The 26,881-nt window shown below is 35.4% G+C and overlaps 1 protein-coding gene across 1 annotated transcript in view; it reads left to right on the top strand.

Annotated features, from left to right (window-relative positions):
- Positions 1-26,881, top strand: part of RFX3 (regulatory factor X3) — a 109,116-nt gene that overhangs the window by 52,434 nt on the left and 29,801 nt on the right. The window contains exons 3-4 of the mRNA XM_041426919.1: positions 7,940-8,037; positions 16,583-16,841. Of these exons, the coding sequence (XP_041282853.1) occupies positions 7,940-8,037; positions 16,583-16,841 (357 nt within the window). The remainder of the gene's footprint in view (positions 1-7,939; positions 8,038-16,582; positions 16,842-26,881) is intronic.

Below are 26,881 nucleotides of genomic sequence, written 5' to 3' on the forward strand. Positions count from 1 at the left end.
GCTCTGCTTTTATCAGTTTCAGTTTGCTGGAATTAAAATAACCAGAGAAAAGCAAGCTATTTTCAGGATCTGTTCCTTTACTAGAGCATCTGACAAGCTCTGATAGTACTCATCCATGATTCTAGCTGTTATTTATTATATAATTCATGCAGTAGCTCACAGAAATTTGCTTTTTGTTACTGAATATTTACATTTTTTCCTTGAAATAATGCATATGTTTCTGAAATTACTGACTATATAATTTCTTCATCTGTTTGGATGTCCAAGTACAATACAAATGTAAATATGAAAAAAGAACTGTTCTTTGCACCTCTAGGCTTGAATGTGTGCAGATGTATGCACAATGTTATGAAAGTTTTTGTGATACGACAGTCAATAACTCATAATGTGAATTTGCTGGGGAAGGAAGAAGATTTGTGTAGCAGCCAGCACAGTGCACTGTTCTGTTACATGAGGTGGTTACTCCTATGCAGCATCCATGAACTTTAGAAGAAATGGAGGCAGAAGAAAATGGAGAGCTAAAAAGGAAAAGTATGGAGGTAGAAAATGGGGATTCAGTGTGAAAGCCATGATGACTGTCTAGGACTTTTCCAGAAAACACAGAAATTAACTGTCCATATGATGGGTATTCTGGATGACATTTGATGTTTTTCATCAAAATCTGATTTCCCATTTTCCAAATCACTAATATGAAAACTAGACATATTTCATTAAAAAGTGCCATTCATTTCTGTGCTGGCGGAGCACTTCTCTCTAAATTAAACTCTTCAGCATTTGTTAAGTTCTTAAATGCCATATATAAAAATGCCACTGCATTTTTATATATGTGTTTCGCAGTCTCATACATTTCACTTATATTTTTTCCTATTGTGTAGACTCGGTTTGTAGTGCCTTGTAGTTCCATTACTGCAGTATGATGATTGAACTTAGCTAAACTTTGTAGGAGATTTGTCTATAACTCTTTTGTAAGATTTCTGAGTGAAAGACTATTTTCCCTGGAGAAATACAATCTGGATAATTGTTTGATTTATATCTTCTTTCATGATGAAAGATGTTAATACATGTCATTTATATGACTTGTTCCTTGCTATTTCTGTATTTCACTTTTTCAGATACAAGATGGCAGTTTGGTAGTGCTACATGGTTGCTTGTTTACAGCATATCAGATGTACATTCAATGGTCTAATATTACATACTGAATTTATGAAGTACTGGTCAGTGTGAAGGACTGAAAACTGGTAAACTGAGAGTTTACCAGAAAGTTTTTGCCAGTAAAAAACTGGTAAAAGAAAAGTTAGTGCTATATAGGATACTTTATAGCAGTTCTAGTATTTGTATTGATTGAACTGTAAGGTCAGGTTCTATGCATTTGTGTTCTACTCTTACAGAAAAATGGAGAATGAGCAGGACTTTGGTATTTGTGAACTTTGTTTGTGCGAAGTTTCTACCTTTTTGAAAACTTCTAGGATAGAATTGGCTCCTTGTTTGTTGATTGGAGCTGCCTACTGAAGGGACCTCAAGCCAGCAGCTGATGTCTCTGCATGGGGAGTGTGACTGCCTGAGAGTCTCATGAATGGTCAGACTGGGAGTTTTCCTTAACATATTTTCTCACATAAATAATGCATTAATCTTTGTCACCAACTTTGTCTATGTCTATGTCTTTTCTAAAGTAATGCTAGTTGTCCACTAATAATGTTACACGTGTGTCAAAACACAGAAGCCAAGGATAAGATTTTCCTTCCTTGATTATAAGAACAGCAAACAGTACTTTTGTTGCCCAATCTGAGTGTGTAAAACTGTTCCTGATCACCTTTACCTAGATCTCGTTTAGTACTGCTACTTCTGAGTATCACCTTGTACTGAATACACCATCATCGATTGTTTTTCCCTGTGGAAAAAGTAAATTATATTTTCCGACTGACTCTTAACACTGACTGTAAAATCAGCGTAATGTTTGAGAAAAGAAATCTAAAGGAATGGGGATTGAAGATCCAACAAGAATGTTTGAAAGTCCAGTGCAGACAGTATTGCAGTGGTTGAAACACATATGTATGGGAGATATGTGTAGAGAGAGATTATGGGAGTAGTGAGGAGGAAGGGAAGAGTGAAGATGTGACTATGGTATGCCAGCAGGAAATGTGATGAAGAATGTAGGTGGGATAGGTAATTTTAATTGCAGGATTAAAAAAAAAGGAATAGCAAATATAAAAACAATCGCTGTATTGAGGAAATTGCAGGTATGATCTGTCCTGAGGAATGACCTGTGTATAAATTTCATTGGCATAAAATTAATATTGCCTTTATATTCCTTTAGTAGGAATAAGTCAAGTTGCCTAAAGAAAATTAGGAGAAAGAGCCATTATAATGGCTATTTTAATAAAGACACTCTATTGATGGCAGAGGGAGGACTTATTATTTCTGTACATTCAAAGTTACCAAAGTTGAAATCTGGAGAGAAGGTTTTAGGCAAGAGTATATAAAATATGGTTTCTTTTTTTCTATGATTCATAGTGGACATGCTTAATGATTTCAGCTGTATCCAAATTATGTGTGATTATTCAAATTTTGATTATATTTTCTTGTGAATATACGTTGCTAAAAACAATGGGACAGTTCGTAGATTTTGTTAAATTCAAGGTACTGCAACACAAGTTTCCATGTGTATAGAACAATTTGGTGTAAGCTGAAACTTCCATATCATGATTTGCAGTAATTTATTAGTACTTTCTAGTGAATAATGCAATTTTAGATGAATTTGTTTTAATTAATATTAAATGTGTAGTGTTTAATTTTTCTAGGGAGGTTTCTGTTTCTGAAGTTTCTATTCCTGTATGTATGCCATATTTAAATGACATTGCCTGAATGCATGAATTTGGGGTTGATTTCATGACAACATGTTTCTTACATGCACAAAAAATTTACATTTTTTTCAAAGTGAAATATTTGTGCCCTGAAAAGGAGCAAGCTGAGTAAGTAGAAGGGCAGATTAAGAGCCTTTTCTCTTCAGCCATGTTAGTACTCAGGTATCCTGTCTTTTGAAAAAAGCAATCAACAAATGAGTAACTTACAATATTTATGGCTAAAACAAATCCCTAATTTCCATATAGCTGGTGTTAATATGCAGCTTGTAAAAGTCTGCTGTAATGCTCTGAAAATAGGAACAATAAAGGTACCATTTATGAAAACCAGGACTTTTCCTTTTGCAGAAGTGGCTCTAGTGGCAACTGGTTTCATGCAATACAGCAATGTTGTTGCATGAAACTGTTGAGATGGGATAGAGGGGAATAAGGAGCAAAAGGCAACTACAGTAAGAGCAGAAATGTGGGAATGTAATTAAATTTTGTTTAAATAGCCTAAGAAATTTTCTTAGTCTTCTGTTTCCTTGAATACTGGGATTTTTCATTAATATATGATTGCTTTTTCAACAGGCAGTCTTCAGCTCAGTGCAGTAAGCTTCTAAGGATTCGAAATAAAACTCACTTTTGAGTTTATGCCATGTGATGTGGAAGAATTGGAAAAATAAAACTAAAATTAAGCTATTTCATAAAAATATATCCATGCATCTGAAGTTGGGCAAAGCATTCCTTTACACTCACTGAATTCGGTGGCCATTGCATTCACAAGCATTCTATCATTCATTAACTGGAGATGCAGACTTCTGCTAATCAGAATTGCTCCTAATGCAGAATAATGTTTAGCATATGAAACACATAATGATGAGCTGACATTAGCCATTATATAAATATGAATGTGCTTAGAATATTACAGCATGTGCTGTTTATATGTTACTTGCCAAAAGTAATCCATACTAATGAAGGAAAAAAATTATTTTTATCTCCAAGGACAGAAAATGTTGCACATCCAAGCTGTTTGCAAAGACACAGTGGATAATTATATTTTCTTTTTAAAATGGAATTAAAAATCCCTTAGATATATATATTGCTCTGTTGTTCTAGTCTTTGCATAGTGGTACTTTGAACAGAAGCACTTTTTATTGGAAATCAAAGTTCACTCTTATATTTTGTTTCATGCTTCAGTGTAATTTCAGCATTTCAGTATGCTTTTATATGCTTTATTTTGTTGACAAATTTTCATAGATAAAATATAACTAAGTCCCTCATTTGTTCCTCTGAGATAGTATAATTAAGAATACAATTTATTTTTGCCATTTTTTTCTTCTTCAGCTAGTAAACTTAACTACACATGTATATTGAAATAAGTTTTCATTCACCTCTTGTTGTTCTGCAACATTTCAGCTGCTTGCTTCTAATCCTGTTCCAGTTTTTTATTTCAGGATAGAGTCACTGAAGCAAGAGGAATGAAAGCTCTACTATCTGACCTTATTTAAGTCAAAAATTGCTGTACAAGTTTGTTAATTTTCTGTTTTCCAGCCAGAAAATAATGAAAATTACCATGGCTAGTTCACTAGTCCACCCTAGAACATAATTTTTGAACTTGCATACTGTTGCTGTTTCACAAATATTTTATTGTGTTTTCTGTTTTGAACCCATTTCAATTAAATATTGGAGTATTTTTTTAATACAAGAAGGCCATTTAGTTTTAGGCCTCTGAAAAACACTGTGAGAATAGTCAACAATTTCTGCACTGCTCCAAAAACTACGTGACTTAGCTGATAGCACTCCTTTAACAGCTTAATAAAAAGTGAAAAGATAATGATAAATAAAACAGATATGAAGAAAAAACCCACCTTTTTTCATATTTTCCACAATTTTTCATAGTGTTTCTCTCAAATAATTTTGTGCTCATATAGAGTAAATATGCACATCTAATTTCTTTCTGTTGAATATTAAAAAGAAGATTCAGAGGCACTAGATTTAATTCTCATTAAAAAATTAAAAATGAAATAAAATAGGAAATAAAATTAGTATTGGAAATATCATACAACAAAGACTTTCATCATGGCAGAGGTTTCATATACAAGGCCATCCTGAAGGCTCCTTACTTATTTTGTCATAGCTTGACAGGAAAAGTATTTGCCTCTAACCTTCCCCACCCTAAAGTTCTTAGTAATTGCAATACTATGTAGTGACTACAGCTTCCTTTGTCAGGATAATGAATTTAATTGTAGCAGTACTGAGTTTCAGAGAAGCTGAAGCAAAGTAAGTTTTTTGTAAACTTTTTAAATTATTGTATTGAAAAAAAAATTCAGTGACCCTCTTTGTGTTGAACTTCAATGTTAAAGGAAAAACATTTTGATTTTCAAAAGTAGGTAAAATGTTTTAATAGCACTGTAGCATATCCATTCTTAAATGTTGGTTTAAAAAATAAATTACTTTCTATGCATAAAAAGTCCTGATGTTTCTAGAAGTACTACATGTTACGCTGTTAAAGAACTTACATAAAAACTGCTAGAAAATTGAAATTAAGCAATGAAAATTTTAATTTTAACATATTTTGGTATTTTGTTTCATGGTAAATTAAATTTTTGTTGTTCTTACTCCATATTAGAAGAGAAATACATTTGGAATTTTTCAGTTTTCTGTCCAATAGACAGCAAACATTGATGCACTGTGTACACACTTTGTCCCTGCAGTATTGTCTCAGTTGTGACAGAAAGGTCTTGCACTGTGCTGAATCTGATGCTTTTGAAATGGGTGGCAGCTTGTATTCAAGAATGTGAGGATATAATAATGCCTTATATAGAAGAGGAACATCACCTCTGTTTTAATGCTGTGTTTGTACACAATGTAGAGTTCCCGTATATGCAGGTTATAGGGAGAAAACCATGTCTCCTTTATTAACAGCAAAATGGTGTGGGTTATTTTTAATAGGAACTAAGCCTTATTCAGTGTGTGTGAATAGGGAACAAAGTGCATTTTGGGAGTAGTTGGGTGAGAACATGGAATTTATACTGTCAACAGCGTCATTTCCACAGTGTTTCCCCAGCTGTGCTACTGAGAGACAAAATGGAGCATATCCATTACATGCCAGGTGACAAGCTACTGCTTTTAAGAACAAAGCCCGTTTTCAAGATGTTTTCTCACAGCATAGGTCAAGTAGATCAGTTTGGTGTTCTGTAATGGACCGATCAACAATGACTCCCCTTCTCCCATTGATTGAAGGTAACAGAATTGACTCACCCAAAAGGAATAAATAAGCCTAGAATTAAACTTTAAAAATAGCACAACAGCAAGTTGCACAAATGTTTCACAATAAAGCAGGTATGTATTTTGGCCAGTTATTGCGTGAGTGGGTAGTTTTGTCAGAGTTTGGCAGATCTGAATTTTGAGAGATACAGATTAATTACAAGGTTACAGGTCTTTCTTACAGTGGATTTCGATCAAGCCCATTCCATGAAATGATTATGTGAATTAATTTAAGTTATGAAGTCAAAACTGATGGAAATAGAAATAATTTAATTTTGGAAGATGTTTGCACAATACAGCTATTTCTGTTTTTTAATTCAGAGAATTTTCTAAGGTCTTAGTAATGTGCATAATTTTGATTAGAGTTTTTTGTGACTACTTTGAGAACTGAACCTTTCTATTAAATAACTAAGTATTGTTAGGAGAAGAAATGTACACAGGTACCTTACCTTAATAATTAAGCAGACATCTTCAAAGTATACTTTCTGAAGTTGAGAAATTGTATTTCAGGTGTATTTCTCAATTTATGTAATGATTAATATGGGAAATCTTAAAAGTTTGCATTTTAGTAGATATCTTAGCCATCATGTTCCATCTTATTTCTGTTAGTGGACAGATGCATCTGATTTTTCATCATGGTAATACCAGCTGCATTCTAAACTTCGGCTGTTTTCTGTCTTTTTCAGACTTTGGGTTTTACTGTCAACATAAGGAAAGGTTTCTGTAAAAATCTAGATTTTTGTTTCAAAGTCAGAGTCAATATTATGGGAAAGTAGGAAATGTGCTTATTTGCAGAACTTTTTAAAACACAACACAGGTGGAAGTATTAGATTAGGATATTTTTAAAGAGCTCTTGGAGGGGGTTCATCAAGTGCACGAAACCCAAAAAAATCAAATGGTAGATTGAAGTAGCCTTATAACAATAAATATGAGAAAAATTATTGTCACCTGATGCTAAATCTGTTTGCTAAACAAGTGCATTGATACTTTCTTGATTCAATTCCTTGGGTAAAATTGTGTCAATCTGTGAAGTTTCTGTAAGTCCTTTAGAATGTTTTAGATTCTTGGACCAAAATTTGGCTTCTCTGAAAGCTGGAAGATGTAAAAGATGAAATTCTTCATCTTTACTGTGGCAGAAGACAAAAAATTAGGATTGGAGAGAAAATTTGCGTGACCTGAAACATTCGTGCAATAGCATATGAATCAAAGGAGTTAATAAGTAACTGTCCTTAGCGATACATGTGAAGATAATCCATGCCTTACTGCCTCTTTTTGTTTAGTTCATTGAAGTAAAACCGGGTTGTGTTGGAGTTTTTAATAGCTGATAATATTCTGGGAAAGGGGTTACTCAAACTGGGGGTTTTGGCCCATAACTGTGCATTGCAAAAAAATCTTGTATCACTGTAATTTAACTCCAGTTAAACAAGAGCTAAAGCATCTTAATGAGAACATCTATTTCTTCACTTACTGCAACATATTTGGGCTATGATTTTAAGGCTTGTAATATTTACTGCTTAGAATAAGAAAAAGAATAAATGTAATTAAATGATACTTCCATCTGTAATAAATGTAATTCTTCAGCTTGGTGCTCTCCAGTTTTGCCTTTGGCACTGAAGATGTGTATGAGCTTGCATCTTCAGTGTTAGGGCTCAGTTCACCAAACTTACAGCACAAATATTGTGTAAGAGCAGTAATTTTTTTTGCTAGTGCTGTGATATACCTTTAGTAACTTTGAGAACAGAGATATCCCAAATTGTTTAGAAGCCACTAGGTGCACTAGAGCATTGGTACTTCTTTATGATATCCCAAACTTGTGATTTTCTTGTTTTCAGGTACAGCAAGTACAGACCGTGCAACAGGTACAGCATGTCTATCCAGCCCAGGTTCAGTATGTGGAGGGAAGTGACACAGTCTACACTAATGGAGCTATGTAAGTTGGAAAATAGTTAGAATTTTAATGTTCATTGAAATGTGAAGTTAAATACTTTCAGTTAAATATTTTCAGTTAGATTCTATCAACTACTGTATATTAAATTAGAAAGAAAAATCAGAAAGAAAAAATATTCAATTACAGTTCTTCCAGTGTCAAAATAGTTTTTTGGATGAAAATGTGAATTCACACTATTTGTTTTTGTTAAGGCAGAAGTTTTGTGTAAGTAGAATTCTTGTGATGGTTTTAGTTGCACACTATATGACATAGTGTTTTTTGAAAAAGTGTTTTGTAGTTCATGGGTAGGTTCTGTTTGAAAGACATATTGTATAACTCCTGTCCCAAGGACAAAAGGCAGGGCCTTCTGTCTTCCTGGCTTCAATCCTAGTGGCAAATGATAAAACAGTGCAGCAGCTGTAGTTACTATCTAGTAATGCAATTTCATTCGTGTGTTTCATAAAATGAGATCAGGTTTTTTTTTCCTAAAGGAATGAGGAAAAGCAGAGGAAGGAAATTAACAGTCTCATTTGCTGCTTCTTTAACGTCTTTTTTCACATGATTGTGCATTTCCTGCTTTCCTGAACAAGCTTTTTCATCATCAAGTTTCTTTCTTCAATATACAAGCTAAGAAAGACTAAAAAAAGAATAATCTAAATTTGATCTGACCTCTGGACATTACCTAGTCTAATAACAGGCTTGGAGCAGCACCACTTTTGAAGTTGGCTCAAACTTCAAAGTAGACTGTGTTGCTTGGGAAGGAGCTTCTCAATGTAATTCTTTGTGTACCATTTTTGCTTTCTAACTGGCTTTTTGAAGAAGTACAATTTAGAAGGCTTATTGATTGTCTGAAGATACTTATTTATTGCTGGTAATCCAAAAGCAGTTAAAAAAAGTAATATTATTTGTATTCAGAGACTTAGGATGCTAACACTGACAGTGCTCTTTGGTCATTTCTACTAGCACATTTTGATTTATTAATTTTAAATGTACTGTCTTCTCTGTTTTTTTCTCACTTGTAAATCCTAAACAATATATTTTAAATATGCATTTGACTTCTCTGTTGTACTGATTTTGTCTGGGATAGATTAATTTTCTTCCTAGTAGCTAGTACACAGCTGTGTTTTGGACTTGTGCTACAAATGGTGTTTATACTATCCACTGTGAAGAAAGTAACTCTACCCCAGCCAAAGTCAGCACACACCTACAGCAACATAATGTCATTGTGACCATGATAGAACCTACTAGCCTCCGAAAGAGGTCATTCTTAAATATGCTATTTTTCAAGTTTCTCTTTTCATTACTTTTAAATTCTTATGTGTGCTGTTGGGACTTTTGGCAGTATATAAAAAGTGTATTACACTACTTATTACAGTCCAAGGGAAAAACAAGCAGATGTGACTGACTGCTTGGTATGAGCCTTCAGGTTTCCATTATTTTATTGTATTTCTGTGTCTGAATTCCTCTGTCAGTTGCTGCAAAATCAGTCAATAGGATATAAAAGAAGAAAGCTCTTCTTAGCATGTGAGCCAAATCTAGATTGTTTTTCTCTCCCACAAAAGATCATCTTACTTTTGTTGTTGTGAGCAGTAATGTAGTGGACAAGCAATTTGTTGTTCAATCCTTACAGGAAGATTAGCCTTTCTAAAGATTGTAATTTCATTGAGAGAATGGACCCAGTCTGTGTTTCTACTCAGACTTTTCAAAGATTCTATATGGTGAAGCACATTTCCCATATACTTCTATGCACCAGATTTTGGGTAGTCTTCCTATGATTATATGTTTGATATATTTTATGATAAATCAAAATCTTAATGCTAACTCAAAATCAGATACAGGATGGTTCTGTAATCTATCAAGCAACAGTACTGCTCTAGCAACGGAATAAGAAGTCTGCAAACCATAGTTAGGGTGAAGACATTAATTCATACGGGAATCTCTGGAATAAACTGTCACAGCATGCCTGATGAAAGACATTGCCTTCCACTCTGCTCTCATGAGACCTTGCTTGGAGTGCTGTGTCCAGTTCTGGTGTCCTCAGCAATTAGAAGGACATGGACCTGTTAGAGCAGGTGCAGAAGAGGGCCACGAAGATGACCAGAGGACTGGGCCACCTCTCTTATGAGGACAGATGAGGACAGATTGAGAGGCTTTATTGTAACCTCCCATTACTTAAAGAAGGCTTACAAGAAAGGTGGGAGGGACTTCTTTTACAGGCAGATAATGATAAGCTAAAGGGGCAATGGTTTTAAACTAAAAGAGGAGAGATTTACGTTAGATGAGACAGATATTTTGAAGAAATGCTTGGCTCAGAGGGTGGCGAAAAAGGTCGTCCAGAGAAGTTGTGGATGCTGCATCCCTGGCAGTGTTCAAGACCAGGTTGGATATAGCTTTGAGTAACCTGGACCAATGGAAGGTTTCACCACCCATGGCAGGGGGAGTTGGACTGGAAGATCCTTAAGGTCCCTTCTGACCCAAACCATTTTACAGTTCTGGAAAAGAATTATCCTTTATTTTAAAATACAGCACTTGGAAACTAGCACTGATTTAAATCCATATACAGTAGCAACAAAGGATGCAGTTACAATGTATATCAGGAAAAAGTTACCTAATTCTTTGCATTATCAAACTAAGAAGTTTGTCAGGTTTCACATTCTTTGTCAAGTGTGATTGTTGTATTCCTATAATACAATTCTTCCCACGCATTTTATATCATGATTTGTCTACACTTAATAGTTATTTGGTTATATTATAATTGGAGGCAATATAATTATACAAGGGGTGTAGCCCACAACTTGTCACATATACTGTGTGATATGAGAATATTTGAATTACCTTATCTACATTTGTCTCTAGTTAACAACAGTTTCGCTTGTCAAGCATGTCACTCTATCCTGAAACAAAAGTGCATTGTTGTTGCAATGGCATGTACAGGCTTACCTGGCTGTTCAGAATATATTAAGACTATTATCACCTATATTAAGAAGTCATTTGGTTCTGCCTATTAGAAGTGAACTTTCTTTTTACACATTGTAACAGATTAATAAAATTTAGCCATTTACCTGGTAGTTCTGATGCAGCAAACAGGGTTTTAATTGCTGGGATTGTGCAAGGTTTGATATTGCTGTTGGATCCAAGCCACATTCTTCACCAATTTTTTGTACAATGATTTGTGGTGTTTATGTTGGCAAAAAGCACCATTTATGCAAACCCAAGAATTTACTATTACCCTAATTGTAACCTTAGCAGTTAAATAAAGCAATTGTTATCAATATAGTTAAAATTATTAGTCTTCCTACTAGTTACTAGTATCTATCCCTTTTTCTCTGACATTATCCTTTTACCACCCTTATGCATACTAAGGTGAATGGCTGCTGTCTGAGTTTGAGAGTTACAGCAATTTACCACTAGCACAGGTGTTATGTGTGGACAATGTATGATGGGTGGTAAGGGTTGCACAGTGTGTCCACTTGCAGCTATTTTTGTATTCTAGCACAGTCTATACCTTATCTGTATCAGTGTATTCACTGGTTTCCATTTCCAAGTTTATCTGAATTTGTTTTATGTGGTCTGTTTTTGCCAGAATGGATACTTCTTCAATACCGTTATGCCAGCTCACCATTCTCTTTGCTGCAGTTTTGATCTAGGGTCACGGATTGTTTATTCTGTACAGAATAGCTTTTGGTATTAACGTCCATTAGACAGAGCAATGCCTTAGCATTTTAATTATAGGTTTCATACCACAACCATAGAAAGCTAAGATAAAATGGAAACAGACTAAGTAACATTTATCTAATTGTTCAGTAATCGCTGCTAGAACAAAACTCTAGACTTAAGACAGAGAAGCCTGGACAAAGAGAGCCTGACAAGCCCAACTCCTTAGGTCTTGCAGATTTATTATGTACCCTTTGACATGTTCCTAACAGTGGCAATACCGTATTTCTTGGATTATAGGTCTGCTGTACTTAATCATAATTTTAGAAATTTGTAATTAATTTTTCCTTAACTGTCTAAATTACAGATCCTGAGAATAAAATTTATAGAATTGCACCTTTGTATAAATTTACTATATTCCCCGGCTTGCAGGGTTTTCTGTAGCTGTGCATTGTGTGTGCTCTTATTGCTTTGTTTCCGTGTGGAAAATGGTCTTTGAGTGAGTGTTGAAGATTTCAATTCTTTTTTTTTGGCTAATAAATGCCTCTCTATTATAATTAAATGGCTGTATCATGTTCTGTTGTGACAGTCTCAGGGTGTATGGCACTTCCTTTTCTTCCCTTTGCTTAGGATACATCACCTCCAAAATCTGGCTATGGTAAGGCCATCCCTCACTATTAGACAATGGATTCTGTTCTCTCTAGTTCCTCTGAAGCTCTCTATTAGCTTAAGGACCACAGAATTATCCTAAAAACTTAAAGGAGTTTGAGGATATTGTTCTGACATGAAGGAATTTCTTGGTTTGGAGTTTTTCTAACGTAGAACACTCATACATAGTGGTCTAATGGATTGGATATTTACCTAGAATCTGATCACAGGTGCAGATGGCAATAAATTATTTCTAATGTGTGCATGTGCACACTGGAAACTAATGGAGGACAAGAACAAGTTTACTCTTTCTGTGCCATTGTTTTTATTTTTCTCTTTTTTTCAGAATGTCAGTATCTTTGAAGAGACAGAAGTGTCTGTAAAAGTTGGGCTCAGTAACATTATATTAGAGTCTGTAATGTAGGGTAAGACATTGCAATTGATTTGCATGGTAGTGCTGAGGCTTACTGAAATAAATTATTTTCTGGTTTCATGTGCAAAAAAAAAGTGTTTTAAACAACTTTATACCACAACTCCATCTCTTTTATTTCTAACATTATATTTTGTAAATCATTATAATATGTATGTAAGCAAACAATGAGGCATAATAGGAAATGCCTTGGATTATTGTACCTTCCAATGCTAGTCTGACTCCTGCTGATATTGTTAATTTCTAGTGTGGGATCTTAACATCAGGCACCTGCTCTGGGCTTGCTTAATCTGAATTGAATTCACACAGTGTCTGACTTTTTGTTGCTTGCTCTCAGGGTAAACATGATCCAGTTAGCACAGCTTTCTTGAGACCAGGATACTGCAGCCTATTTAGACTTTAAATTTACTTGTAACTGGTAAGCTCTAATGCCACATTCTAGTAAGCACTGAAAACTTCACAGTGATTCAATAGTAGGAACTGTCAGGTTCTGTTGCCTTCCTGCTATCTCAAGCAAGAGTTAATCGTCCATGTGTTCTCATAAAAAGCAAGAAAACTTTGAGATTACTCCTTGTGTGATTTTATATGCAGCTATTAAAGGAGAGAAGAGCTAGTAATGCTTTTACAACCTTTGCAGTGGGGAGGTACTGACTGTGCTATGTGTCAGGCTATTTGAGAAAGTATAACATATTTGTGCTACAAGTGCTATGGAGAAATAGAAGATCACTTCCTTATTTGAATTTATTTTCCTTTTTGCTGTAACTTTATTTTAAAGGGTTGTGTTACCATGTGCAATGGCCTTAAAACATTTAAGTCTGCTTTCTAAAAACATCATTTCTCAAAACTGCTTTCTAAAACATCATCTTATTCAGCTGCATTTTTAATTTCCAGATTGAATAATTTTGATTAAATTTAATGTCTCTTTGCTAAGTTGCAATTATTATTGCATGTAATAATTAATAATAATTAATAACTCACTTTAAATACACTGTTGATCTCTGTTGTGAAAGGTTTGCTAAGTCATCTCCAATGATTGGGTGTTCTAGAAAACCTGTTTGGTTTTTGGACCAAACAGAAGAGTGTGCTTATTTTGGAGTCAGACCCATTGATGTGTCCCATTGATACACTGATACAGAATGCTATTATAAGCAGAAATAGGTGCTCTGTTACAATCAGTCCTTATTTAGGGACTGTGTGTGATATAGAGGTCTACAGATGATACATATGATATACAGATATACCTTAACAAGGTAAAAGCAAACAAATATTTCATCTCTTATTCCACAGCAAATCTGTGACTAAATGTTCTTCAAAATTTAAAGCATTCTCTAGGATTTGCACTGCTTCCAATATTCAGTTCCACTTTTGCAAGTGAGAGTTGTTCTCCTTGCATCTTTTGTACAGTGTATTGCCCCTAGCCATATCTATTTTTGCTGTCAACAATGATCTTGTCCTTTCACCACTTTCCTTACTGACAGCTGATACCAAGATTTTTCTTTCCTCTTATGAGAGAAATTACAGCATCAGTCACTTGGTGGTCATTTCCGTGAACTGTTTCCGCTGAGCCTACTCACAACATTTCCCTACATTTGTCCTGTGCTGCATAGCACTGGTCACTGATGTAAAGATAGAGGCAACATCCCGTCTGCTAGTGGTTATTGTGCTCATCACAAGATGAAAGACCTCAGGGTGCACCAAAGAACACTTCAGCTAGACATTAAGAAAAAATTTCTTCACTGCAAAGGGTGATCAAGAAGTGGAACAGGCAGTGTGGGGATGGGATGTGATGGAGCCACCATCGCTGGAATTGTTCACAAAACATCTAGATGTGGCATGTGGGGAGGTGATTTAGGGATGAAGATGACAGTGTTCAGTGATTTTTTTTTTGCACCTTAACAACTCAGTAGATCTTTCCTGTGGTTCTAAGTAAAACGGTATCCCTAAGTTATCACAAGGTACCTCCATGATGCCTTGGCTTGAGATAACAGATTAACCATGACCTGCACAGGACCTCAATACATACATACGTTATTGCAACGCAAAGATCAACTGATTTTAACTTTCAAAAGAAAGGTTAATAGATTAAATGTCTGTTTGAGCATTAGTCCCTAAAATAACTATTTCGCTTTGTTTTCAGCAAACTGCAAGGCATTTCTTTTGGATTAGCTTCAAGGTTGTTTGCAGCTGATCTTAAGGCTTTTGAAATACTCAAAATAAAATGGAAAGTTTTAAGTAGCTTAAAGAGGGGTAAGAGGGAATAAGGTAGTATGAGGCTTATGAAACATTTCAGATTTTGAAACTGAAGTTTGGAGATTCTGGAAGTCTGGGCAGGGAAATGGAGAAACTGTTGTAGCAATAGTTAACAAAGCAAAATTTCTGACTTTGGTTGTTGATAATACTATTATGTTCCTCAGTTATTTAGAAGTAATGCTTTTCTGAAGGTAAACAAGAAATTATAATTTCTGCATCTGATGTTTACTAATTAAGTAATCTTACATAACTGTTCATAATTTAAAAAACAACAATAAATTGCCTTAACTTTTTTCTCTATATTAATTTTAAAATAAATATTATATAGATAAAGGGAAAGAAAAGCCTGACTTCAGGTTCTTGCATACGTGTCTTGATCATCAGTTTATTGCATAAAACATGAGTGCTGCATCCACCTCTTGTGTTTCTGTACAAAAGTGTCTGGGGTTTTGTTATTTAGTTGTGTGGGTTTTTTAACTTGTTTAGTTACATGCTGTATAAATTGATATTGCCTGTGGATTACAAAAAATATTACAGATTTTTATGCTTAAATAAGAAAATTAGTGGTTGGGTAAGCTGACTGATTTTTACTTGTTATCATGCTTGTCAACATACAAAGATCCAGTCTTTGAAATAATTAATTATATTTACTTCATAATTTTGAAATATATAGAGTTAAACATCAAATTTAGTTTGTGGAAACAAATACAAAATTAAAAATTATAAGTAGATTATAAAACATGAAGAATAATGATTCATAAGTAAATAAGAACATGAAAGACATGATAGAAGGTTTCAGTAGATGAGTAGTTTATTAGGGTGAAGTGTTTAATGACATGTAAATGTTTCATACTTGATAATTATTTTTAAAATGTTACTATTACATTCCTTAACTTCTCTAATATTTGTGATGGTTTTACAAGTTATAGTTCTGTTTGGTTTTATTTCTTAAATGCTGGTTTTTAACTTTACATGAATTCATGTCTAATTTTTAATTTGCCCTGTAAAAATAACTGCATTTCCCAAAATACCAGCAGACTCAGATTTTCAAGCTTCAGTGAATTAAAAAACAATAGACAACAGAGGATTCTTGGACACTGGACTCTGTTAGCTGATATTTGTATGAATTGTTTGTGACTTTCTAAACTACACATTATACAAAACATACAGCATCCAACTTGAAATTGAAATTCTATTGTAAAATTTAAAAAAAATGTCGATGCAGACAGAGCTTTGTAGATTACTTTGCAATATATTACTAATTAGATTAGCTCTATGTGCCTGCCTTCAATTTTTGTTGTTCCTTTCTCTCTTCCTCTTTGTGTAAGACTGACAGTTTTTCTATAATGTTCAGTGGATACTTGGCTTACCATTGACACCGAGTTAGTTATTTAAATCTTTGACTTGATTAACTGTTATTTTCTGAGGATACAGGGATTGTTTGCCAATCGTATTTCATTTGATTTTAGTTTTTGTAAATCAGTTTCTAAAGTTATAAACATTACCCTCAGCTAAATGAAATGCAAATAATATGTTTTCCTTTTCTTTTATTTTCTTTTCTTGAAGCCGATCGACAACTTATCCTTACACAGAAACCCAGATGTACAGTCAAAACACTGGGGGAAATTATTTTGATACTCAAGGAAGTTCTGCACAGGTGACAACAGTGGTCTCGTCGCATAGCATGGTGGGCACTGGAGGGATTCAGATGGGCGTAACAGGAGGACAACTTATTAGCAGCTCAGGAGGGACCTATCTGATTGGCAATTCAATGGAAAATTCTGGTCATACAGTGACTCACACAACACGGGCCTCTCCAGCGACAGTAAGTATTTCAGACTGATGCAAAACCATTGAGACTAGTCTCTTAGTCACTCAGCTGTTCTTGCATACTGACACCGTTTTTGTGACAGAATGCATTGTGGTATTATGTTGTCAGAATAAGGACAACGTAGTACTTTTTGTAAAAGAAGCACTATATATGTATAAGATACAGGAGTAAGAATACTGTGAAAACTTAATAATGAAGGCATACCTTTCCCTTGACAGCTTGTGAATAATTTCATTTCATATGTTAAATTTAAACATTTTATAATTTTTCTGAAAACGTAAGAAAAATAGTGTTGTTGAGAGTAACTGTTAGATGTAAATGTTAAATAATGTAAGTTTATAGATCAGTATCTGTAACTTCCTTGCATTTGATCAGCTTGTTTACCTGGTATTAGTATAGTTTTGGTAACTTATTTCAAAAAATTTCCAATTGTTCAGAATACTGAGAATATGTTTTAACACTTCATTCCTATTTATCTGTGTTATGTTTCTAAACTGTGTTCACATTAAAAGCTCTTGTGGGAATGTCTGACAATGTTATGGGAACATGCATTCTGTTACAACTGTGATATAGAATATTGTGGATACGTAAACATGACCATGGAGAACTTTACCTAAGAACTTACTCAGTCCGTCTATATTTCAGTTAGGAAACTGTGTTTATCCTACTCTTACGTTTGCTACCCTAAGGAATACTTTTACCTCATGCTTCTGAGTATTCTGGTCTGCAAGTAGAGATTTGGAAGTAATGGGGAAGAGAATTGTGAAACATAGGGTACAGCAGTTTAAAAATATATAAAGGAGATAAAGCACCAGTAATAATACAGATTTATAAGTTTTCAAAAAGGCAATAAAGTTAGGGGACTTAATTTTTAGGAACTAATGTAAAAGCATTGGATAATTTAGATTATCTCAAAATTCTCCCAATATGAATCTTAAGGTGATTGGTATGAATAAATACAATTTTTGGTACCATGCAAGAAGTTATTACTTAGTCCAAAAAACCCATGCAGTATTGTTTCCAGAAAACAAAAATTTTGAAGAGTCATAATTCATGAATAGTATAACTATCACACCTGAACATAGTGGGAGCTTTCATAGCAACAGAGAATTTTATACTTGAGTTATAAAACAGAGTGTATATTAACACTTGTCTGTATTTTGCATGACTTAATAGAAGAACAGTTTCTGAAAAAAGTGTCATTCCTCTTTCAGATTTCAGATGCTTAACTGACTGTGAAAACAGTTGAGGCTTAAATGTATCCAGTAAACACAAATGAAGAGTAGTAGAGTTACTTTGAAGTTGAAAATCCTAGAAGTATTTGAATGTCAGAACTCCACACTATATTTTGCAAACTAAAAATTGATTTTTGGTTTGGTTTTTTCAAAAACTAAAAGTAGAATTTGCCAACATTGAACGAAAGCTAAAATTCCTGGCTTCAGCAGCATTTTTCTCTTTCTCTATGTGTCAGTAAAATAGCCTCAAAATAAATTCTACACTGCTATATCAACTCACTCTCAAGAATAGGAGAAAATACTGCTAGTTAAACAACAATTACTAAATTGCATTTTGACACTAAAACAATTTCCTCTCTTTCTTAGAGTGTTATTTCTTCTGTATAATATAGTTCTGTAAGAATGTTACATTAGAGTACATTAGAAGTACATTTCTTGCTAAGGAAGTGGGACATAACATGATTTTAGATAATACTTTTAGGCTAGTTGTGTTTCAGCTGAAACATACAATAATTATTGAAACACTAAGGTTCAGTATAAGCTCACTTGAAAGCACAACGTCTGTTTTAATTTTACTTGGTGGCATAATAAACTGAGTTAAATAGAGCAATGTAATACTTTAATTGGATTGCACCTTTGATAGGTAGAGCTTTTTTCGCTTGTGATCCTCATTTGATCTTTATCATCATAACTTTTTTCATTCTTATGTAGAGAATATATTGAAGCGATCAAAATAACCTGTATCCAGACTGTTTTGCTAGAATAATATGCAGAAAAGTTTTCCCAGTTTTGAGTTAGTTTGGAAAATTTTCATATAGAGAAAAAGGATGTAGAAATTAATAAGAATTTATTTATTAATATATGTGATCATCACAAGTTCTCTTTATTTTGCCATAGAGGTATTAGTTCTGTTTACTCTTTTCAGCTGATTACTTCACTTGTTTTGTCATTTATCACCTTCACTGATCAAATCATTACATTATGTAATAAGCAAATTATTGTATGAATGATGTTATCTCTTTCAGATGCATTTAGTTTAAGTTAAAAGAAAGAAGCAAGAGTTTCAGGTTAAAAGTCAAATATATAAAATAGGTAAATTTTATTAACTGTCTTTTAGATAAATTAAATTAAAAATCTAATTTACTCTCCAGCAGGTAAGCTATTTGTTTTATGCAGAATTCAATAAAAGATAGACTTTTAAACTTAATTTTATTTTCACTTTTTTCTATATAGTTTAATGTAATTCTGGGTTCTGCTTCAGAATTTTAATGAAGAGCAAATATTTTGGTTGTAGTATTTAATTTATTTTAATTTTCTGTCAAACATTCATACAAGAAAGCAATCCTTATTAAGCTACAGTATGCAATAGCACTGCTTTCCTAGCCAAAATGTCAGGACTTATGCTCTCTCAAAACTATTCCAACATACATACAGTAAAGGTTTATGTTGGTATGCGTGAATAACTTTGGTTAGCTTTTTCTTTACTCTTTTCTTTTCCATTGATTTCACTGTGTCTTTCCACTATACTCTTTGCTGGCCTATTAAACTACTTTCTCTACATGCTGAAAAGGTTGGTTTTTTTTTTTTTTCACAAAACCAGAAAGGCATTCGGATTATAAGGACTTCTATATAAGATGCTCAGTAGATAAGCAGATTTCCGAAATTATCATTTTCATGTGAGTATGTTTGTAGATTGGCCAAGAGCATTTGTGATTGCATTGAAGAAGAACTGATTTAGCCTAGCTGGATGTCTGTTTGAAACAAATTTGCATGTTGAAACCTGTATGAAAGTCATCTCTTTGGTTTACTGGCAGCTCTCATTAAATAAGGAACCACTACATTTAGGGGACTCTCCAAAAAATTTGATTGATTGCCATATTAATGAAATATAAATCACCTTCCATTATTTCCCCATATGTAAACACCTAAGGATTGTTCTTGTGATGAAAAAAGGTAATCTAATCACCATATTTCATAATATCACAAGGTTAAAAAATTCATACAGTTTCTAGTAATAAATGCATTGTTATACTTGTCAGTCAGTGAGAGGCTCCCATCTATTAGTCTTGTTTTCTAACAAGCTTTATGACTGATCCTCAATTTACAATTGTCATTCAGCAGTCATCACCAACCATAGGAGGTCTCCACTCATGCTGTTACAGAAATTCATCCTATTTCAGTGCAAATCTAAATCTGCATGAAAATAAAATCAAAATTTATGTGTATATGTATATGTATCCACACAAACTATTAGTTCTGCTAGTAAACACAGCATGCAAAGGAATAACTTTAAAGGAAGGATAATACCTGCTGAAAATATTTGTAATTGTTGGAGAGAAAACAAGAAGTAAGAAGGCCCAATGCAAATACCATATCATGATAATGCATTTCTAGTGGAAGTATTGTAACTATTTCAGAAAAACTAGCACATCTTACATAAAGGCGTAAAGGTTGTAATTTGGATTTAAGTTTGAGGTGACATTTTATTTATTAATTTCCTTCTTGGTACAGTAGCTTTTTACTCCTCCATTTCTTAACTTTTCTTGTAATTTTGATGTAACTAAATCCATTTTAGCATAAAATAAAACATTTCTGATCAAATCAAAGATGCACAGACTTTTATGCAAAAAGGATTATCAGATCATTTTGTCTGACATCAAATACAGGCAAGATATTTACTTATAATTTCTGCAACTGAGTACAGTGACTTCTGTGACAAAAAGGTATCAGGTGGCTCATGTGCCTTGATAAGTCTCCTGCTTTGGTCTCTGCTTCAGGCTATGGAGCATTATCGCTTCTCCCCCTTTCTTCCAGAGGTTTCAGTGTAGCAATGTCACAAAATAATTTATATATTTCTCTGTCCCTTTGAGTACCTTGCTGCTACATTGTAAAGTCTCGCACTGACTGTATGCAATCTTCACAAGACAAGGAATGTGGGGGGGAAAGGGAGAATGAGTGCTACTAAGGTCAGCCACACCTACCCTGACTAGATTCTGTCTATGCTCCTTGCTTCTTCTCTGATACAGGCTGGCCTCATTGGCTTTTAGTGTGTTTTCTCCATAAAAGCCCTGCAGCAATTACAGTGTTTCCAATTTTGGCAGCTTAATGTTTATTTCTGTATTTGTTTATCCAAAAAACAAGTTGTTGGATACTTGCTTTATTCCAATGTATTATTCCAGTTTCTGATTTTAAAAGATTGTAAGAAACATGATTTTTTTCATCATAAGATATCAAAATTAGGTATCTGTCAGTCCATGGGAAGAATTTGTGTTAATTCTTTTTGTTTGAAAATGCGTAATAAACTGGATGCCAGGAGACGTGCCATGATGATGTTGTCAAAACAGTCTGGTTATCAATGGCATAGATGCTTCACCTTTCTGAAGGACTGCAGGTTTTCTTTGTTTTTGGTTAAATAAATTTTTGTCCTAATATGGTCTCCCTCTCTGTCTAAGGCTGTCATGCCATAAATGTTTTCAGATTTGATTTTAATAGTAATCTGAGTTGAATTTTCTTTTTAGTTTCCCTGTTTTGGTTCTCTGGTGTGAATAACTGATGTATTTACATGTGTTTTTCAGTGTTAGGTGGAATGTATATATTTTAAAAGTCTTTATGACAAGCTTGACAACAGGTTTTTACGTGGGATTTTTTGGTTTGTTTTCCAAATGTGAGGAAAATGACCACAGAGAAAAAGGTTTAAAATATGCTTAAAGATGTATATAAGAGACACTAGGTATACAAATAACTGGATGATCTGGGGAAAAGATGGTAAATTAGTCAGTTTGACCCTATGTTGGAGAACTTCTAGCAAAGAAGATAGACATAGAATCATAGATTGTTAAGGGTTGGAAGGAATATTAAAGATCATTTAGTCCAGTGTCCTCTGCCATACACTGGGAGACCTCCCTCTAGACGAGGTTGCTCAAGACCTTATCCAGCCTGGCCTTGAACAGTCCCAGAGACGGCAATTCCACAGCCTCTCTGGGCAGTCTGTTCCAGTTTCTCACCACCCTGAGAGTAAAGAATTTCTTCCTAATATCCAACCTTTGTTTCTCCCCATTCAGTTTGTACCCGTTACTCCTTGTCCTACCACTGCAGTTCCTTATGAAGAGTCCCTCTCCACCTTTGCTGCAGGCCCCCTTCAGATCCTGGAAGTTGCTGTGAGGTCTCCACGCAACCTTCTCTTCTCCAGGCAGAACAGATCCAGCTTCCTCAGTCTGTCCTCATAAGGAAATGCTGCAGTCCTCTTTTCAACATCATGCCCTTCTCTGGACTTGCTCCAATAGGTCCATGTTCCTCCTGTGCTGAGACCCCAGAGCTGATGCAGCACTGCAGGTGGGGTCTGAGCAGAGCAGAGGGGCAGAATCCCCTCCCTGGCCCTGCTGGCAACACTGCTTTGGAAGCAGCCCAGGACACATTTGGTCTTCTGGGCTGTTAATGCACATTGCCAGCTGTTGTTGAGGTTTTCCTCGACCATCACCCCCAAATCTTTCTCTGCAGGGCTGCTCTCACACTTCTCCACACAACCGGTAGCCTGGGATTGCCATGACCCAAGTGCAGGACCTTGCACTTTGCATTATTGAATTTCATGAGATCAGCCCACCTGAATTGTGCCAAGGTCCCTTGGGACTTGGCCAATAACATTACATTTGAAAATGTGGGAAGGAAAAGGTAATCGGTTTTAACTCCAAGCATTTTTTATTTTTCCAGTCTGTTACTGCAAGGTGTGTTTTTTCTCCCAAACAACTCCTTATGTTCTTTTATAATCACTAGAGAACAGGCTGTATTCATTAGTCAGGATGCATGCCTTATGTACCTGTAGAGTACTGGTAGTGTGCATTTGCAGTGGGTGTTTTGACCTGTATCTGTTACGTATATTAAACTTTCATATTTACAATTTAATCAGAGGAGTTTTTAAGAATAAAAAAGCCCTTCTTTTTCTAAGTTTTTAAGGTTTATCAGTATTCTTTTAAGGTCAGCTTTATGTAAAATACTGCACAAATTTTACATCTTTTTTTTTTTTTCATCTCTTTCTGCATATTTACATTTCTTTCATTCCACAGACTTAAAGAAGTATCTTTCTGTCTGTCTTCATAGTATTGTTTCAATACTTGGAGCAAAATTTTGCAGGTGTTGCTACAGCTTTTTCTATTGACAGGAATGCAAATCTTTTAGATTTAAGTCTTCCAGCTGTATGGGCTAGAGTGGAATTCTCCTCACCTGGTCAATATAATTTCATTTTCAAGCTTGTTTCTTGTGGGCAAGCTTGTCTGCCCAACACAGCCCTCTGGCAGAGGTTTCAGAAAACAGTATGACATACATGAATACTCTGTCCTGAAACAGTACTGAATGCCAACATGAACCATGCATGTTTGTGGCATCATAAAAGGCTGAAATTGTCACATTTTCAAAAGGGCTGTGTTCATTTATACTGTATTTTCAGATTCATTCTGCCTTAGGTAGGCACAATTGCCACAAGTACCCAGAACTTAGCTAGCTGTACCACCAGATCAGTCTTTCTTGTATACATGTGATGAATTAGTAATTCCTTCATAATGGAGCATTGTGATGATAGCTGCTTTAGAATTTCACTTCCTTTCAAGCCTGAAAGGGTGAACCTTTGGAAGTGGATAAAGGGCATTGTGAATGAGAGGTGCCTGTGGAAAAAGAGACAGTAGCTATCTTTTTTCAAGATGTTGCAACAATATATTGAATACTAAGATACCACCTGCCTGCCCTGCTGCTGGTGGAGGGTGGTTTGCAAATGCAACAGATAAAGAAAAAAAAAAATTGTATGCTACCCAAATTATTCACTGAACCTCAGGACTTCAATTTCTGCACAGTTTTCTTTTTTTTTAACTCCTCAGAGCAACTTACGATAAACATTTTGTACTAATTGTTAAATTGTTAGTTGATCGTGGAAATTGTTAGTTCAATCATGTGGAAAAGCACTGTTTCTTTCTTCTTCCTAAGAGGAAGGGATTTTTTTGCAAAGTGGGTTTGGGATAGGTGTTTGCTATGTCTGTGCTATATGCATCTTAGACTATTATATGTCATTTGTTTATCTAGGAACATATTAATGAATGCTAAGACATAATCTAGCAAAAACAGTCAATGACTTCCAAATAGGTAGATCATGTAAGGGTTACATTATAGATGCACATACTGGCATCAAACTGCTGAAGTTTTTTAACCCCAGAAGAATATCCTTATTCCTTAATGATTGTTTCAGAGTATGAGGCAGTGTTTTAGCTCGCTAATAAAGTAAATTGAAGAAATTAATAATCATAGTTTTCTCATCTATAATGCTCTTAATTTAGTGACTGCCTATGTTTGTAACTGTACAAACCTATTAGTGTTCCTACATTTAGTGTAACATTTAACATGATTTAGTCGGAATTGCAGTGGGAGTGATAGTGTACATTTCAGTTATCAGAACTTTTAAATAAATGTTTTTAGTCTTATTAAGACAAGAAAAAGGGGAATGTATGACTGATCACATATTCAAATAAATGAAATTCTTCTTATTAACATATCAGATAAATATGTAGGAAGTTGTGCCTGGAAACTCTCACAGCTTATTGTTAAAAAAATTGAAGGATATCAGTCTTCCTTTCTTATTTACAGAGAACATAATTTTAAATGTTAAAATTACTTTAATCTGTACACAAAATATCATGACAATGCACACTGTATTACCTGTGTAGTTATTCTGTGATTGTGCTTAAGTGCTATTTGAATAGAGACGTAATGTTCGGTTTTTTAGCCTAAATAAAAGTCACTGGCCAGAACTTAGAACCTAAAAGCTTGAAGGAACAGATCCTTCACTTAACGAATAGATCCTTCTCTTAAGGATCTTTTTACCTGGGTAGCTTCTGTTTCCTGTACACAGGTGTCACATAAAGCCTCCTGAAAACTCAAACCCATGGAATAACAGAGTAGAAGAAAATAAAATATTTCAGCTGTAGGGGACATACAAGAATCATTTAGCCCAACTGCTTCAGTTCAGGGCCAACCCAAAGGTAAAGCAGGCTCTTAAGATCTCTGTTCAAACGCCCCTTACACATTGATAGGCTCAAGGTATCATCAGGCTTGACCACCCTCTCTACAAAGAAATGCTTCCTAATGGTGAGTCTGAACCTTCCCTGGTGCAGCTTTGATCCATTCCCACACATTCTGTCACTGGATCCCAGGGAGAAGAGATCAGCACCTCCCTCTCCACTTCCCCTCCTCAGGAAGCTGCAGAGAGCAAGGAGGTTGCCCCCCAGCCTGCTTTCCTCCAGACTAGACAAACCCTAAGCCCTTAGCAGCTGCTCACAGCCATGGTGTCCAGTCCTTCCACCAGCTGTCTTGCCCTTCTCCAGACACCTTTGAGGACCTTCCCATGGTTCTGAAATGGTGGAGCCCAGAGCTGCACCCAGCACTCGAGGAGGGGCCCTGCCCTAACGCTGGACACAGAGGGACACATAGAGTGCCGAGGTTGGTGCACTCAGGGTGGGGTTTGCTGCACCCAGGATGGGGTTTGCTGATCTCAGGGTGGGATTTGCTGATCGCAGGGTGGGGTTTGCTGCACTCAGGATGGCGTTTGCTGATCGCAGGATGGGGTTTGCTGATCTCTGGATGGGGTTTGCTGCATCAGGATGGCGTTTGCTGCACCCAGATGGGGTTTGCTGCCCTCCTGGCTGCCAGGGCACGCTGCTGGCTGCCACAGAGCCTGCTGCCAACCAGCACCCTCAGAGCCCTCTCTGCAACCCCAAAGCTGCCCCTCTCCTAGTGTAGACTTGGGTCTGGCATTTCTCTATCCCAGGTGCAGAATCTGGCATTTGACTTGCCATCTTCATGTCACTGGTGATTGCCCAGTGCTCCACTCTATCCAGATCCCTCTCTCTCGTAAGGCCTCTTATCCCTCAGGAGAGTGAACAGCACCTCCCAGTTTGATAACACCAACAAACTTGGTGTTTGATAACACCAGCAAAATGGTGCAGTCAACTCCTCTGTCCAGTTCATTGTTAAAAATGAACAGAACTGGCCCTAGAACTGAGCCCTGTAGGGCACCAATAGAATAAAACAAGCAGCAGCCATAAATTTTCAGAAAAGGCAAATGAATCACTTACTGTGTAAAAAATCTGTCTTCAAATCAATCCTATTTTATGCTCAAAAATAGTTAGAGAAGTAATTTTACAACCTATATGCAAAGAGGGTTTCTGGGATTGTAGAGACATCTGTCAGATAAAGGTGAAAGTTCATTTTATCAAGATATCGTCTAAAAGTGGTGAACAAAATAATTAGGAGTGAAAACAATTTCTCCTTAAGCTTGTCCTAGTAGAATATGTGGAGACTAATTTTAAATATAGATCCCATTTCTGAGGTTGATAAAGTAATTAACGTGTTTTAGTGGTAGCCAGTGTTGCTTGGCTTATGTGATGCACTAAAAGTGAACACAAATTCTGTGCCTTCAGTGGCCATACTCATGAAATCTACTAAAAGAAACTCCAGCAACAAAAATTACCCAAATGATGAAAAGCCCAACAGTTACCCCCAAAAGCCATGGTGTCAATATGGCAGTGAGGAGTCAGTGTCATCTGTGATGCCACTTTTCAAGTGAAATTACTAGAGATGCTAATTTTTTGGCAGATTGGTTCTCTGAACAAAGAAGACCACACGTTGCAGCAACAAAATGAGAGTAGGGCAGTAGTGGGAATGAGCAGCAGTCAGTGTAACCCCGGTGTACAGTACTGCTGTGGATTAAGCACTGTGGTACATGTGACCTAACATTCAGATTTAGGAGTTAAATGTCTGTAC

The sequence above is a fragment of the Onychostruthus taczanowskii genome, unplaced genomic scaffold, assembly GCF_017590055.1.
Source record: "Onychostruthus taczanowskii isolate IOZ18803 unplaced genomic scaffold, ASM1759005v1 scaffold96, whole genome shotgun sequence".
Lineage (NCBI taxonomy): Eukaryota > Metazoa > Chordata > Aves > Passeriformes > Passeridae > Onychostruthus > Onychostruthus taczanowskii.